The 16,763-nt window shown below is 45.9% G+C and overlaps 1 protein-coding gene across 2 annotated transcripts in view; it reads left to right on the top strand.

The window, feature by feature from the left end:
- The window catches only part of NGEF (neuronal guanine nucleotide exchange factor), a 136,585-nt gene that overhangs the window by 35,659 nt on the left and 84,163 nt on the right, over positions 1-16,763 (top strand). The window contains exons 1-3 of one of the 2 annotated variants that reach the window (XM_074010533.1): positions 877-993; positions 2,109-2,459; positions 6,985-7,099. In XM_074010533.1, coding sequence (XP_073866634.1) covers positions 2,183-2,459; positions 6,985-7,099 — 392 coding nt within the window. In that variant the 5' untranslated portion in view covers positions 877-993; positions 2,109-2,182. Of the gene's footprint in view, positions 1-876; positions 994-2,108; positions 2,460-6,984; positions 7,100-16,763 lie in introns of those variants that run through there. The other variant, XM_005574642.4, reaches the window with a different exon arrangement.

Below are 16,763 nucleotides of genomic sequence, written 5' to 3'. Positions count from 1 at the left end.
AAGACACAGACAAACGCTCCTGATGAATCGTAGAACCCTGGTTGGGCTGGATGTTTGTGGAAGGGAACAACAGAGTGTTTCAAGTGTCCGTGTGAAGAGACCACCAAACAGGCTTTGTGTGAGCAACATGGCTGTTTATTTCACTTGGGTGCAGGCAGGCTGAGTCCGGAAAAAGGAGTCAGCAAAGGGAGGTGGGATTATTATTGGTTCTTATAGGTTTTGGGATAGGCGGTGAAGTTAAGAGCAATATTTTGGGGGCAGGGGGTGGATCTCACAAAATACATTCTCAAGGGTGGGGAGAATTACAAAGAACCTTCTTAAGGGTGGGAGAGATTACAAAGTACATTGACCAGTTAGGGTGGGGCAGAAACAAATCACAATGGTGGAATGTCATCAGTTAAGGCTATTTTCACTTCTGTGGATCTTCGGTTGCTGCAGGCCATCTAGGTGTATCCGTGCAGATCACTGGGAATGTGATGGCTTAGCTTGGGCTCAGAGGCCTGACACAGAGGAGGACTGGAAGCGTTTTTTTTTTGTTTTTTTTTTGTTTTTTTTTTTTTTGAGGCGGAGTCTTCACTCTGTCGCCCAGGCTGGAGTGCAGTGGCACCATCTCGGCTCACTGCAAGCTCCGCCTCCCGGGTTCGCGCCATTCTCCTGCCTCAGCCTCCGGAGTAGCTGGGACTACAGGCGCCCGCCACCGCGCCCGGCTAATTTTTTTTTTTTGTATTTTAGCAGAGACGGGGTTTCACCGTGTTAGCCAGGATGGTCTCGATCTACTGACCTTGTGATCCGCCCGCCTCGGCCTCCCAAAGTGCAGGGATTACAGGCGTGAGCCACCGCGCCCGGCCAGCGTTTTTTTTTTTTTTTTGAGATGGAGTCTGGCTCTGTTACCCAGGCTGGAGTGCAGTGGCAAGATCTCTGCTCATGGCAACCTCCACCACCCGGATTCAAGCAATTCTCCTGCCTCAGCCTCCTGAGAAGCTGGGACTACAGGCAAGTGCCACCACGCCAAGCTAATTTTTATATTTTTAGTAGAGACAGGGTTTCTCCATGTTGGCCAGGCTGATCTTGAACTCCTGGCCTCAAGTGATCCGCTCGCCTCGGCCCCCAAAGTGCTAGGATTATAGGCTGGCGCCCAGCCAAGTCTCCGACCATTTTGAGAGTATGATAGAATCTCTGGACCTATAAGCCAGAAAAATGTATATGCTCACACACAACCTCGTACCCCTAAAACCTCCATAGAATCCATGAGACCCCAGGTTTCAAGCCCTCAGACGAGTGGAGAACTGAGAAGAATTCCTAGCTCAGCTTCTCTGTCTAACATGCTGTCCCACCAACTTAGACCCACTCAGAGGGTCCACACAGTCCCTCACCCCGAGCACCCCTACCCTAGAAGGAGGTCTGTGCGGGGAGGGAGGTGGGGTTTTTTCTTGTTGTATCCCCCTTTTCTTATGAAAGTTGTCCTAGTTCAGATGATGTGCTATATGGTCACCCCAGAGGGAGGTAACCATTCTGTTTCTCCAGCCCATGGTGGGGTGGCCGTGGGATGGGAGGACCTTATGCTTCCACCACGGCCATACATTGTTCCATCAGAGAGGTCACTAATGCACCCACTAGACTTGGCCGCCAGCTGATGGCAAGGTTTGTTGCCTTGGGGATCAACCTTGCCCACGTCTAAACTTATCATTGTGAGACCTCGCACCAGCCGGCAACCCTTTCTCATCTTCCAAGACTTTCTTTTCCTGTCTAGACATTTATGGTCCCTCTCCATGCTTTCCTGGAATTCCCTCACTATTTCTGCTACTCTTTTTCTCTGGAATTATTTAAGAAGTGTTTATTCGAATGTAGTTTTGCAAGCCACTTTAAACATTTCCCACTAAAAGTGCATCCTATGAATAATATAAACAAACGGCAATTATAAAATGATACATGAATGCCTCCAAATTGCAGAGATTAAGCTGTAATTTTCAGTGGCGAAGACGTGGATACCAGGATGTGCAGATTATCCTGCATTTCATCAAATTCGAATGGGAGTGCAATTCCATAGTCTGAATAGAATACTTAACCTGATGACTCTAACTGAAAATTGTTTTCTGTCTATTCTAAAGCACTCACACCAGTGAAGCTTGGGAAAGCCATTGACCTCCAGTTGTTCTGCTGAGAAACAGCTGGCTCTATTTCCATGGAGACCAAAGAATCTGAAGATTTGGAAAAGACCCAGAGGAAATCACGAGTGATTTCTGCAAGTGATCAACAGAACATTGATAATGAACCAGTCGAGGTGAAACCTGAGTTACTCCCAGAAAAAGAGACTTCTCAAGCTGACCAGGATATCCACGACAAAGAACCTCATAGCCACAGCCCAATTAAGAGAAATTCCATCTTCAATCGCTCCATAAGACGCAGAAGCAAAGCCAAGGCCAGAGACACCCCCGAACGGAACGCCAGCTGCCTGGCAGGTCAGTATCAGGGACAGCTGTCACGGCTGTTTCCTTACATCCAGTTGGAGTCATCAGCGCTGAAAGGTCCTCATTAAATGAGAAAGGATAAGTGGCATTGAAAAGTACCAAGGACAGTTTCAACAGGGTAGTGCATTTTAAAACCATTATCTAAAGAACCCAAATTCCTCCACTATGATGACATGTGTACTTAGGAGAAAGGGTTGACTCAAATTAGACAATTAGACTGGCTTCTACTGAAAAGATATTTCTTGTTCTAGAACTCAGCAAAACACCCCTCGCAGTACATGCATTCTAGAGGGAGACTTAGAGCCATCCACATTAGGGGTTATCTGGGAACATGAATTTTCTCAGTGGTGAGGTTCTGTCCTGTTCTCTCACTGTGACTGCCACAGCCAAAGCTTCTGCTGCCCTGAAAATAAATGAGATTAAAACCTTGGGAATAGATTTGCAGCAAGACTTCTTAATCATTTAGACCAGTGCCCAGCACATTTTATCTGCTCAAAATATATGTATTGAGCAGAATAAAGTTCAGAAAACTTTACTAATGGGGTGTTGTGCTACAGACCCTTTTCCTTGTGACGTGCTCCTACGGCTGACCGGAAGCCTGCTGGGGGTACAGAATGTGTGACAGTTTCCCAGCCCTGGAGGCACAGCAGCTGCCACCAGACTGTATGTGCTACCCTGACTGTGCCAGAGTGGCAACCCCTGCTAAATCCAGAGACTTCATCAGTGCATTCAAAAACATTCATTAAACTCTGTATTGGATAGCTGTTTGCCACACATTAAACTCCCTTCAAAATACAGAGACTTAAAACAACAATATCTATTATTTCTCATGATTGTGGGGGATGGTTTAGTGGTTCCTGTGTCTGGGCCAGTTTGCCTAACCTCTGCAGTCAGCTGGTGGCTCTTCTGGGTTTGGAAGGTGGAGGACAGCCTCACTCATCTCTCTGGTGGTCTGTGAACTGGGACTGCCTGCCTCTGCTCCACGTGGTCTCTCATCCCCCAGCAGGCTGGCCCAGGCTTGTGCACATGGCAGTCAGGTTCTGAGGGAGCAAGAGCAGAAGCTGCCTGGCATCTTGAGGCCTAGACTGAGAGACTCAGACCTTGCATAGTCCCTTCCACCATGTTCTGTCAGTTAAACCAGCCCACAGGACCAGCCCAGACCAAAGAGGGTGGGGAAATTGACTTCACCACTCCATGGTGGTAGAATTTGTGGCTGTTGCCGTCCACCACAAACACTAACAAAATCAGGTATCAAGCACTGAATTAAACAAGAAAAATACAATGATTGAAATACTATCGTCATGGAAGCTCAACTTTTCCATACGTTTGAAATTTCCCATATACTAAAAGTTAAAAGCACACTCTCACACACAAGGAAGCTGGAGTCTCTGCCTTTGAGGAACCCACAATATTGTAATGATGTCATTTTACTGCAAGTCATGTGTGAAAGTTTACAGGAGAGATAAAGGCAAAGCACTAGACCCTTCTGCTGGGGTTAGGAAAGGGCTTCCCAAAGAAGATGATATTTCAGATGAGTCTTAACAAATGGATAAGGACGGCTGGGCGCAGTGGCTCACGCCTATAATCCCAGCACTTTGGGAGGCCAAGGCGGGTGGATCATCTGAGGTCAGGGGTTCGAGACCAGCCTGGCCAACATGGTGAAACTCCGTCTCTACTAAAAATACAAAAATTAGCCGGGCATGGAGGCATATCCACGTAATCCCAGCTACTCAGGAAGCTGAGGCAGGAAAATCGCTTGAACCCGGGAGGCAGAGATTGCGGTGAACCAAAACCATGCCACTGCACTCCAGCCTGGGCAAAAGAGTGAGACTCCATCTCAAAAAAAAACAAAAAAAATGGATAAGGACATGGCTGGGGAGAGAGTAGGAGTGAACTTGGTTGATTTCATGCAGGTGCCCAGTGGCTGTGCTAGTGTGCTAGGCAGACATTTCAAGGGTATTCTTACCATACCCATTTTACAGATCAAAAATAAATAACTGAGGCCTACAGAGATTGAGCCACTTACCCAGAATCACACAGCTATTGTGCAGTACAGATTGAGCTGGAGTTCAGATCCTTCTGGCTCCAAAGCCTGTGTAGATGGAGAAGGGGGTTACAGCAGCGCCATCCAACAGAAATATGCTGCACGCCACATACATCATTTTAAATTCTCCAGTGGCCACATTTAAAAAGTACAAATAAATGAGTGAAATTAATTTTAACAATGCATTTTATTAACCCAGCAGATGCAAAAAGTACCATTTTATCCTGTAGTTAATAATCAATATAAAAACATCAATGAAATAGTTTACATTCCTTTTTTTGCACGAAGTCTTTGAAATCTGTTGAGTATTTTATATTTGCAGCCCCTCTCAATTCGCATGCCAAATTTTCATTGGAAATACTTGATCTGGATTTAGATTGCATAAAATGTACAGTCAGAAAAGTGGATTTACATACCCAAATTGATCCAAATACCCTTAAAAGTTTCCCAACAACAGAATCAATATGAGTTTGTACTTTTAAATTTAAATTACGTTAAATAAAATGAGATGTTCCCCTCCTCAGTCACATTTGCCTGCCACATTTCAAGTGCACAGTAGCCAGATGTGGCTAGCTACCACCTTGTTGGACTGGGCAGGGGTAGGGCATTGTAAGCAGACAGAAAAGCAGCTGCAGCTGTCAAGGTTGGGGGTCAGGGAAGTCTTTCGGGGTTGCAAGAAAAGGGAGGTATAGGACTGTTCTGGGATGAAGCTGGGGAGGGAAATAGGGCCACCGGGGAGAGAACCTCGAGTTTGTGACCTCCCCAAGCTAAGTCAAGAATGCTGACACCAGATAGACAGAATAGTGCTATCCCCAAAGGTGGCCTTTATGTCAGTTCATAAACATTTTCATCAGATTTGCAGAGGTTGTTTGTTTGTTTGTTTGTTTGAGACAGAGTCTCACTCTGTTGCCCAGGTTGGAGTGCAGTAGTGCGAGCTCAGCTCACTGCAGCCTCCACTTCCTGGGTTCAAGCGATTCTCCTGCCTCAGCCTCCCAAGTAGCTGGGACCACAGGTGCCTGCCACCATGCCTGGCTAATTTTTTTTTTTTTTTTTTTTTTTTTGAGGCGGAGTCTTGCTCTGTCACCCAGGCTGGAATGCAGTGGTGCTATCTCAGCTCACTGCAAGCTCTGCCTCCTGGGTTCACGCCATTCTCCTGCCTCAGCCTCCGGAGTACCTGGGACTACAGGCACCCACCACCATACCCGGCTAATTTTTTGTATTTTCAGTAGAGACGGGGTTTCATTCTGTTAGCCAGGATGGTCTCGATCTCCTGACCTCGTGATCCACCCACCTTGGCCTCCCAAAGTGCTGGGATTACAGGCATGAGCCACCACGCTCAGCCTAACTTTTGTGTTTTTAGTAGAGACAGGGTTTCACCATGTTGGCCAGGCTGGTCTCAAACTCCTGACCTCAAGTGATCCTCCCACTTCGGCCTCCCAACGTGCTGGGATTACAAGCATGAGCCACCGCGCTTGGCCTTGCAGTTTTATATTTACAGTGACTCCTTCATGTCACCTCCTTGGAGTGAATTCTTTTGACTGCTCAGTGCTTCCTGATCCAAGAGTCCAAGGAGAAAATGTACTACTTGACCTAGATGGTGAGAAAGAGCGTGGGGTGGGGGCTGATGGGACATTCTCTGTTTCATCTACAAAATGAGTACCCCTTCAAAATCATAGCAGATCATTGCCTAAACATCCCACTCCCAGGTGAGCAGACTTTCTGGAGGAGGCTAACCTGACTCATTATTTAATATTGATTAGGACTTGGGCATTGTTAGACGCTTAAAAAAAATTGGCAAGTTGCCAGTGACTTTTGACCTGTAGAAATAACACCAATGGTTATAGCTTTATTGCCCTCTAAACATTAGCCAGGTTTGTATTCTTATTTCCAATATTTTTTTCCACTGACTACGTACGTATGTTTATGTATACGTAAATGTATATAAAGTTGCTTATACCATCATTATAATTTTCTTTTTTTTTTCACCCAGGCTGGAGTGCAGTGGCACGATCTCAGTTCACTGCAACCTCTGCCTGCCAGGTTCAAGCAATTCTCCTGCCTCAGCCTCCCAGGTAGCTTGGATCACAGGCATCCGCTACCACGCCCAGCTAATTTTTGCATTTTTAGTAGAGATGGGGTTTCACCATGTTGGCCAGGCTGGTCTCAAAATCCTGACCTCAGGTGATCCCCCCACCTCGGCCTCCCAAAGTGCTGGGATTACAGGTGTGAGCCACTGCGCCCAGCCCATAATTATAATATTCATAGGGATGGCATCCCAGGCCATCTGACACAGCATGAGGTGTGACAAACTCCCCTTCAAGGAGTGAGGGGAGGGACAGCCCTTCCCCCTCTGCCTCCTCCACCTTCTAGCGTGACTGCCGTGACTGCTGCTACTGTCCTAGGCTTGCAGAGAATTGCCTGAAAAGGGTTGATCTATATCTTCTAACTTGCTCCATTTCTGAAATGTCACAGATTCACAGGACAATGGAAAATCTGTAAATGAGTCCCTGACCTTGAATATCCCCTGCAGCAGAATGCCTCCTTGGAGAACAGCAGTGCAGACAGGCCCAGGAGCCCAGAAGATGAGGTAAGAGATGGCAGATCGTGAGGAATGCTGGTCTGGGAAAGATGCACCAGAGGTCACTGCTGCAAAGACTTGACAGGGTTACAAGGGTGTCATGTTAAAAAAAAAAATGGTAACTTTTGGTTGCCCATGCTAAAAAAAAATAAAAATAAAAACTCCATAATTTCAAAAAACACTACTGTTTCATACAGTAATTTTTAAAAAAATATTTATGGGCAGTAATGGGGTCTTGCTATGTTACCCAGGCTGGCCTCAAACTCCTGGGCTCAAACAATACTCCAGTCTCAGCGTCCCAAAGAGCTGGGATTACAGGCACAATTAACAAAAAAACTATTGTTACTCGTCTGTCACAAAACTAGGAAATTTTAAATACTACATACATCAAGAAATAGAATAGAAAAATCACAGCCTGGCACGGTGGCTCACGCCTGTAATCTCAGCACTTTGGGAGGCCAAGGCAGGCAGATCACTTGAGGCCAGGAGTTTGAGACCAGCCTGGCCAACATGGGGAAACCCTGTCTCTACTAAAAATACAAAAAAAATTAGCCAGGTGTGGTGGCACTCGCCTGTAATCCCAGCTACTCGGGAGGCTGAGGCAAAAGAATCGCTTGAACCCGGGATGTGGAGGTTGCAGTGAGGTGAGATAGAGCCAGTTCACTCCAGTCCTGGTGATGGAGTGAGACTCTGTCTCCAAAAAATGAGGGAAGCAGGGGAGGGAGGGAAGAAGGGAGGGAGGGAGGAAGGGAGGGAGGGAGGAAGGAAGGAAGGAAGGAAGGAAGGAAGGAAGGAAGGAAGGAAGGAAGGAAGGAAGGAAGGAAGGAAGGAAGGAAGGAAGGGAGGGAGGGAAGGAAGGAAAAGATAGTTCACTGTATCTCGGCCAGGCACAGCAGCTCGTGCCTGTAATCCCAGCTCTTTGGGAGGCTGAGGCCAGAAGATCGTTTGAGCCCAGGAGTTTGAGGCCAGCCTGGGTAACAGAGCAAGATCCCATTAAAAAAAAAAAAATCACTGTACTACCACCACCCAGAGAGGTTTTGTTATGTTGTAAATGTGCTCCAAGTCTTTTTTTCTATATGTTTATGCATACTTCCTTTTCATAAAACGAGATCTTACTATAAAATATTCTCTAGTATGACTGGATTGTGATTTCTTAATTATGCTCCTATTGTTGGGTTTTGGATAGTGTATCAGTCAGTACCGAATTCAGCTGCTTATTTTAAAACATAGCACAGCTTAACAAGGCAGAGATCTATTTGGCTGTTGTGTGAAAGAAGTCTAGAGGGTTGTGACTGCAGCTCCTTCATGCTTGCAAGGACCCAGGCTCTATCATTCTACTCTATCATCTGTCAAGGTGACTGCCAAAGCTCTAGCCATCACAACCACAGCTCAGGTGGAGGGAAAGAGAAAAGCCAGCAAGGGAAGGGCGTGGCACCAGCCAGGTCTGCCCTGCTCTTAAGAAGATTCCCTGAAACCCCACCAACCATTGCTGCTGATATCTTATTGGCCAAAACTGGGTCACATGGCACCTCCACCAGCAAGGGAGGCTGGGAAATGGGTGTGTCATTTAAAAGGCAGGTCTGGGCCAGTCGCAGTGGCTCATGCCTATAATCCAGTATTTTGGAAGACTGAGGCAGGTGGATCACTTGAGATCAGGAGTTTGAGACCAGCCTATTCAACATGATGAAACCCTGTCTCTACTAAAATGTACAAAAATTAGCCAAGTGCTGTGGTACACACCTGTAGTCCCAGTGACTTGGGAGGCTGAGGCAGGAGAATCCCTTGAATGCAGAAGGCGGAGGTTACAGTAAGCCAAGATCACGCCATTGCACTCCAGCCTGGGCGACAGAGCGAGACTCCGTCTCAAAAAATAAAATAAAATAAAATAAAGTAAAATAAAATAAAATAAAAGCCAGGTCTGGACCAGGTGCAGTGGCTCACGCCTGTAATCCCAGCACTTTGGGAAGCCGAGGTGGGCAGATCACCTCAGGTTAGGAGTTTGAGACCAGCCTGACCAACATGGAGAAACCTCATCTCTACTGAAAATACAAAATTAGCCAGGCATGGTGGCGAATGCCTATAATCCCAGCTACTCAGGAGGCTGAGGCAGGAGAATCTTTTGAACCCAGGAGGCAGAGATTGCGGTGAGCTGAGATCATGCCATTGCACTCCAGCCTGGGCAACAAGAGCGAAACTTAGTCTCAAAAAAAAAAAAAAAAAGAAGCCAGGTCTGTTTCTGCCCTCAGCAAATGGGTTCCATCAGTGAGGAAGAAGGGGACAGTGGATACAGGGGAGGCAACAGCAATCTCTGACCCAAGATAGTTTCAAATTTTTGCTGTTTTGTAAGCCACACTCTGATAAATATCACTGTGGCAAAACCTAATGCCCAGCCCTCATTATTTCTTGGAGCTAAATTCCTAGAAGCTTCACAATCTCTACAGATCCCTGGATGGCTACAGGGAAATTGTATCCCTATATCTGCTCTGGGGAATTGTGAACCAGGCAACAGAGCAGAATCCTAGGACAAGATGGGGAGGCAACGTTTCCTTCCTGAGGATGCTTTGTCCATTGATCCTTGACCACACACACACGCACGCACACACACACCCCGACTTTATTTGCATGTAATTAGATATTATGGGTGGATTAGGCTGTTCTTGCATTGCTATAAAGAAATACCCGAGGCTGGGTAATTTACAAGAAAAGAGGTTTGCACTTTGGGAGGAAGAGGTAGGAGGATCACATGAGGTCAGGAGTTTGAGACTAGCCTGGCCAATATGACAAAACTCCGTCTCTTCTAAAAATACAAAAACAAGTCCGGGATGGTAGTACACGCCTGTAATCCCAGCTACTCGGGAGGCTGAGGCACGAGAATTGCTTGAATCCAGGAGGCGGAGGTTGCAGTGAGCTGAGATCATGCCACTGCACTCCAGCCTGGGTGACAGAGTGAGACTCTGTCTCAAATAATAATAATAATAATGAAGAAAAGAGGTTTGAGTGGCTCACAGCTCTGCAGGCTATACAGGAAATATGGCAGCATCTGCTTCTGGGGAGGCCTCAGGAAGCTTCCAATCCTGGTGGAATGCAAAAGGAAAGCAGGTATCTCACGTGGGGGGAGCAGGAACAAGGGAGTGGGGTGAGAGGTGCCACGCACTTTTAAACATCCAGATCTCGTGAGAACTCACTATCACGAAGACAGCACAAAGACATGAGGGATCCGCCAAACACCTCCCACCAGGCCCCATCTCAGGCATTGGGGATTATATATCAACATGAGATTTGGGTGGGGACAAAAATACAAACTATAGCAATGGACAATTGTTTCCTGCTGTCTCCGATGTGGCTTAAGCCCCAGGAGCCAAGAACAACACTGTAAATATCTGACCACCTACCTGGGACACGACAGTGAAGCCACCTTCGGTCCCCACCCCCAACCCCCACTGGAGGGTATCAACAGAAGTGACAGTAAAATAACTGACAACCAGGACCCAACGCCAGAGCAAGAGTCCAAGGGACCAAGAAAGGGCCCTGGAAGTGAAGACAGAAGGGGTCTCAGGACAGTGGCTATCTGCCAATTGGTACGTAAAAATGTTTTAACACAAATATTTCCGCATTTTAACACTAGATGAAAGGGGGAGTGACAGGGCTGCCTACTGGGTTTTGTTTGGGGGGAGTTGTGAGTTGTCAGGGTGCTGTGAGTTTCCAACCCTTCCCTGTGGGAGCCTTTCCCGTTAGGTCAAATGAGGAGGGCTTCAAGGGATCCACTTGGAAATCTCTGGAATCTGGGGACAGGACCCTGCTTCACACCCGGAAACATCCAGAGCCGAACTGGCTGAAGCAGCCTGCAAGGAGAGAAGGGCCAGGGCTGAGCAGGGATGGGGCAAGCATTTACACCAAAGGCAAGTCAGAGAGATGCGATTTCTTAGAGCCACGTGTGGGTCTCCAGGAAGAGAGCCAGCTGTGAACTGATTTGAAAAGGACGCTACTGGAGAGCATTTCCTGCTGGAGTCCCGGCTTAAGAGCTTTGCACATGCCAAGGAATTGTAGTCAGAGACCTCCCAGGAAATATGTCTAAGGACACCCACGGGCCCCCACTCTGAGGGCCCAAACAGCAACTGGAGGGTGGGGAGAAGATGGAGCAAGAGGTAGGGGCTTTGGCTGTGGCAGGGTCTGCACCTGGAGAGGGAGAAGCAGACAGTCAGGAAATCGCTTTGGGCTGCTCTCTTTAATACCCAGCGAAAGAGACCATTTGCTTATAACTTCCAAGTAGCCAGCAAAGCTTTGCACGTGGCCTGCCTGAGGTTTCACACAAGGCCCAGGCAGGTGGTGCCAACCTACAGAGCAGGGTGAAGGGGGGAATCTGGAGGGAGAAGTGAGCCCCTTCCTGTTTTTGCCCCACCAAGTCCAGCTTGCCCATGAACCTGCAACCTTTCTGTCTTGTGGCTTAGTGAGCACGGTGGTTTTGGTGACCACGTTGATGGTGACTGCCTCTGAAGCAGGACCTGCCAACTCCACTGTGCCACGTGTCACTATTACATTCTCTGAGCTGGATCTCCACGGCAAGATAAGTCATGATACACCTGCTGTGAAGACATGTTCTAGACAAAAGCCTCCGACGGGCTGTCAGGTTCGGAGGGCTTTGAGTTACTGCTTTTAGAGGTAATGTCTAAAATATGCATTTCTCCTGGGCATACTACATTGACCATCGGTGAGCCCCTCCATCTCTGCTTGTCTGATGTGAGACTCCCGGGGTCCTCACCCATTCTCTGTCATTTGCTCCCGGCTTCATTGGCTCCATGGCATTCTGAGTGAGGTCTGTCATCCACATAACTGATGTCATCCACATCCCTGCTCTTGCCCACATCTCTGTGTCTCTGTCTTCTCATACTGGGCCCCTGATGCAAAGTGTCGCCGCTGATTTTGAGCATCTCTTGTTCAGTTTCCATAGTCACCTTCCCAATGTCTTTATCCATTCCTATTGAAGTCCATTTTGCTCTCATACAGCGAAATCATTCTCTGTCTCCTTACCTGAGTTGTGCATAGAAAGGCAGATTTCATCATCTAAATTTAGCAGAGGAGAAATACCAACAGTAACAGCAACAACAAAAACCCCTACATGGCACAAAGATTGGTAACAATTAAAGAGAGACGGCCGGGCGCGGTGGCTCAAGCCTGTAATCCCAGCACTTTGGGAGGCCGAGACGGGTGGATCACGAGGTCAGGAGATCGAGACCATCCTGGCTGACACACTGAAACCCCGTCTCTACTAAAAAATACAAAAAACTAGCCGGGCGAGGTGGTGGGCGCCTGTAGTCCCAGCTACTCGGGAGGCTGAGGCAGGAGAATGGCGTAAACCCGGGAGGCGGAGCTTGCAGTGAGCTGAGATCGCGCCACTGCACTCCAGCCTGGGCGACAGAGCGAGACTCCGTCTCAAAAAAAAAAACAATTAAAGAGAGACTACAGCATTTATCTCGGAAAAGCCCCAAATATTTCATCTCCCTGGTTGGTTTTTGGAATCGTCGCTGTCGTTAGTGTATTCATAAAGGTGATTTAAATAATGCTTTATTGAAGGTCATCCTACATTACAATAAAATGTTCAGATCTTGAGTCTATAGCTTGATGAATTTTTACACAGGTACTACATCTCCTTGACCATCAACTGGACCAAGATATAGAACATTTCCATTGCCCCAACAGGGCCCCTCAGGGCCCCTTTTCAAGTCAATATCCAACTCTCAGATATGACCATCTTCTAACATCTATCACCAGCAGACTGGTTTTGTCGGTTCACACAACAAATGAGATCACACAGTGTGTATTCTACAGTGTCTGACTTCTGTTGCTCAACATAATATTTTTGAAATTCATCAATTTTTGTGTACCAGATTGTTCTTTTTTTTTTTTTTTTTTTTTTTTTTTGAGACAGAGTCTCACTCCGTAGCCCAGGCTGGAGTACAGTGGTGCAATCTCAGTTCACTGCAACCTCTACCTCCTGGGTTCAAGTGATTCTCCTGCCTCCCAAATAGGTGGGATTACAAGTGCCTGTCACTACACCCAGCTAATTTTTGTATTTTTAATAGAGACAGGTGTTTCACCATATTGGCCAGGCTGGTCTCGAACTCCTGACCTCAAATGATCCACCTGCCTGAGCCTCCCAAAGTGGTGTGATTACTGGCGTGAGCCACCATGCCCGGCCCAGATTATTCTTTTTTATTACTGAGAGGTATTGTTGCAATTTGCTTATCTACCCTTCTGTTGATGGATATTTGAATTGTTTCCAGTTTTCAGCCATTATGAATAAAGTTGCTATGAACATCCTTAGACAATTCTTTTTGTGGATGTATGTACTCATTTATCTGGGCTGTATACCCAGGAGTGGACTTGCTAGGTCTTAGGATAGGTGTACATTTAACTTTATTAAAAACAGGCAAATAATTTATCGAAATGGTTGTACTGTTTTACACTCCCACCAGCAAGGCATCAAGGTTCCAGTTGCTCCAGATCCTTGCCAGCTCTTGGAACTGTCGGTCTTTGTCTGTCTTACTATATTGTGGTTTCTCACTATGGTTTTAATTCGCAGTTTCCTGATAACTAAGGATGTTGAACACCTTTTCATATGTTTATTGGCCATTCATGGTGCATGTTTAAGATGCCTAACCATTTTGTATTTTTTATTATATTTTTAATCTGTTGGAGCTCTCTATAGATCTTGAACACAAGTCTTTGTTCAGATATGTGTACTGTAAATATTTTTTACTAGCCTGTGACTTACTTGTCTTTTAAGTTTCTTGTCTTTTTTTTTTTTTTTTGAGTTGGAGTCTCGCTCTGTCACCCAGGCTGGAGTACAGTGGTGCGATCTTGGCTCACTGCAACCTCCATCTCCCAGATCCAAGCAATTCTCCTGCCTCAGCCTCCCAAGTCGCTGGTATGACAGACTGCTGCCACCACGCCCAGCTAATTTTTTTATTTTTAGTACAGACAAGGTTTCACCATATTAGCCAGGCTGGTCTCGAACTCCTGACCTCAGCTGATCTGCCTGCCTTGGCCTCCCAAAGGGCTGGGATTACAGACATGAGCCACCGTGCCTAGTCAAGTTTATTGTCTTTTAATGAGCAGAAATTTTTAATTTCGATGAAGGCTAAGTTAACAATTTTTTAATTGTTTGTCCTTTTGTATCCTAAGAAATATTTGACTACTTCAAAGTCATGAAGATACTCTGCTACGTTTTCTTATGGAAGTTTTAGACTCTTCATTTTCACATTTGGGTCTATGGTCCATATAGATCTCTAGTGGCTCTAGCACTGTTTATTGGGAAAGCTTTCTGTTCCATCAATGAACTGCATTGGTACTTTTTTCAATAGTCCAATGACTGTAGACTTGTGAGTCTATTTCTGAATTTTTATTCTGTTTCATTGATCTAATTGTCTATCTTTATGCCACTACCATAGTGTCTTAAATACTGTTGCCTTGTGCTTAATCTTAAAATCTGGTAGTGTAAACCCTCCTACTTTGTTCTTTTTAAATATAGTCTTGACTATTTTAAATCTTTTGCATTTCCATACATACAAATTTTGGAATTGGTTTGTCAATTTCTACCAAAAAAAAATCTGCTACAATTTCAGTTGAAATTGCATTATCTCTACAGATAAATTTCAGGTTTAATGCGTATGTTAACTCGCTTGACTTAGCCATTCCACAAGGTATATATATTTCAAAACAACATATTGTATACAATATATACAATTTTTGTCAATTTTTAAAAAAATTAAGTGATCATTGACACCTGAATATTGGCAACTTAAATTGTTCAAACTATGAATGTGTCCTAATCTTGCATTTATGTAGATATTCTTTAAATTAATCCAGCAATGATTTGTAGTTTTTAACGTAAAGGTTTTACACATATTTTAAATAAATTTGTTTATAGGTATGTCATGGTTTTTTTTTCCTATTTTAAATGCCAGTGTTTCCTAATTTCATTTTTCAATCATTTTTTGATAGTATATAAAAATAAAATTAACTTTTGCATGTTCACCTAGTATCCCGTGATCTTAATAAATTTGCTTATTCGTTCTTTTTGAGATGGAGTCTCACTCTATTACCCGGGCTGGAGTGCAGTGGCACCATCTCGGCCCCCTGCAACCTCCACCTCCTGGGCTCAGATGATTCTCCTGCCTCAGCTTCCCAAGTAGCTGGGATTACAGGTGCCCACCACCACACCTGGCTAATTTTTGTTGTTGTTGTATTTTTAGTAGAGACAGGGTTTCACCATGTTGACCATGCTGGTCTTGAACTCCTGATCTCAAGCGATCGCCCACCTCAGCCTCCCAAAGTGCTGGGATTATAGGCACGAGCCACCTCGCCCAGCCGTATTTCTTTCTTTTCAATCGTCATGCCTTCTGTTTGTTTATCTTGCCTTATTGCACTCGCAAGGCCTTCAATCATAGTGCTGAATAGAAATGGTGAGAGTAGACACCCTTGTCTTATTTCCCGGCCAAGGCTGCTTTGATGACAAACATCGGAAGCCTACCCAAATTTGCTCAAGTAAAAGAGGGATATTGTAAGGATGCTGGAATCCTGGAGACTCCAGGTAGAAGAGATGAAACCCATCTTTCCATCTTTACAAGAATGAAGAAGCCATCAAAAACCAGAGCCACTTTATCCTCTTCTTGGGGGCCATGAGGCCCCCTCCTCCCTGTTTCTGTCTGTGGACTGCTTTGTTGTCCTGCTTCTTGACTTTCAGCTGGCAATTAATGTGAATGGCAGTCATTGCCACAGTGACCATTCATCTTGGCTGGCCACACAGTCACTGGGGACTCCTTTTTGTGTCTCTTAGGAAAAAGGAATTTCTAAGGGAAATAATCTGGTTGACCATTCTTGGGTCAGGTGTTTAATCTCTGGGTCAAACAGCTAAAAGAACAGGGGGCAAGATTAATGGGGCCATTCCCACCTCTTCAGTGGGAGCTGTGCTTAGGGGAATTTTTAGACACGTGAAGGTGAGCCAGGCAACCCCAAACATATATAATGGAGTTAGAGTCTGGGTCTCACACACAAGAGAATGCCGAAAGGGCCTTGGGTGAGGTAAGAGCAGATAACGGAGATAAGAACAGTTGGGGCTAGAGGCAGTAGATTAAAGATTTAGAGTCTTCAGAAGCCCAGAATGGACCCAAGAACCAGTTCTTCAGTTTTCAAGATGTGGAGTGGTGCTGATGTGGGACATGGGATGTTCTTCTTGGTAGTCAGTGCCCGTCCTCAGAGAGTTCATCCAAGGTTGCTTTGCAAGTCCTCTTCAGTACACCAGCCAGCAGTGAGTCATGGTGAGCTGGGCAGCACGGCAGGAGGGAAGCACAGTCACTGCAGAAAGGCGTTCTGTAAAGAGGCGCACAGGAAGCCAACTTACATATATCAAGCACCTTTACACTCACCGTCTCATTAAATTCTCTGGCCATTATCCCCATGTGTTGTTTTTTGAGATGGAGTTTTGCTCTTGTTGTCCAGGCTGGAGTGCAATGGCACAATCTTGGCTCACTGCAACCTCTGCCTCCCAGGTTCAAGCGATTCTCCTGCTTCAGCCTCCCAAGTAGCTGGGATTACAGGCATGTGCCAACATGCCTGGCTAATTTTGTAGTTTTAGTAGAGACGGGGTTTCACCATGTTGGTGACGCTGGTCTCG

Source organism: Macaca fascicularis, chromosome 12 (assembly GCF_037993035.2).
Source record: "Macaca fascicularis isolate 582-1 chromosome 12, T2T-MFA8v1.1".
Taxonomy (NCBI): Eukaryota; Metazoa; Chordata; class Mammalia; order Primates; family Cercopithecidae; genus Macaca; species Macaca fascicularis.
This window is presented reverse-complemented; position numbering and strand designations above follow the sequence as displayed.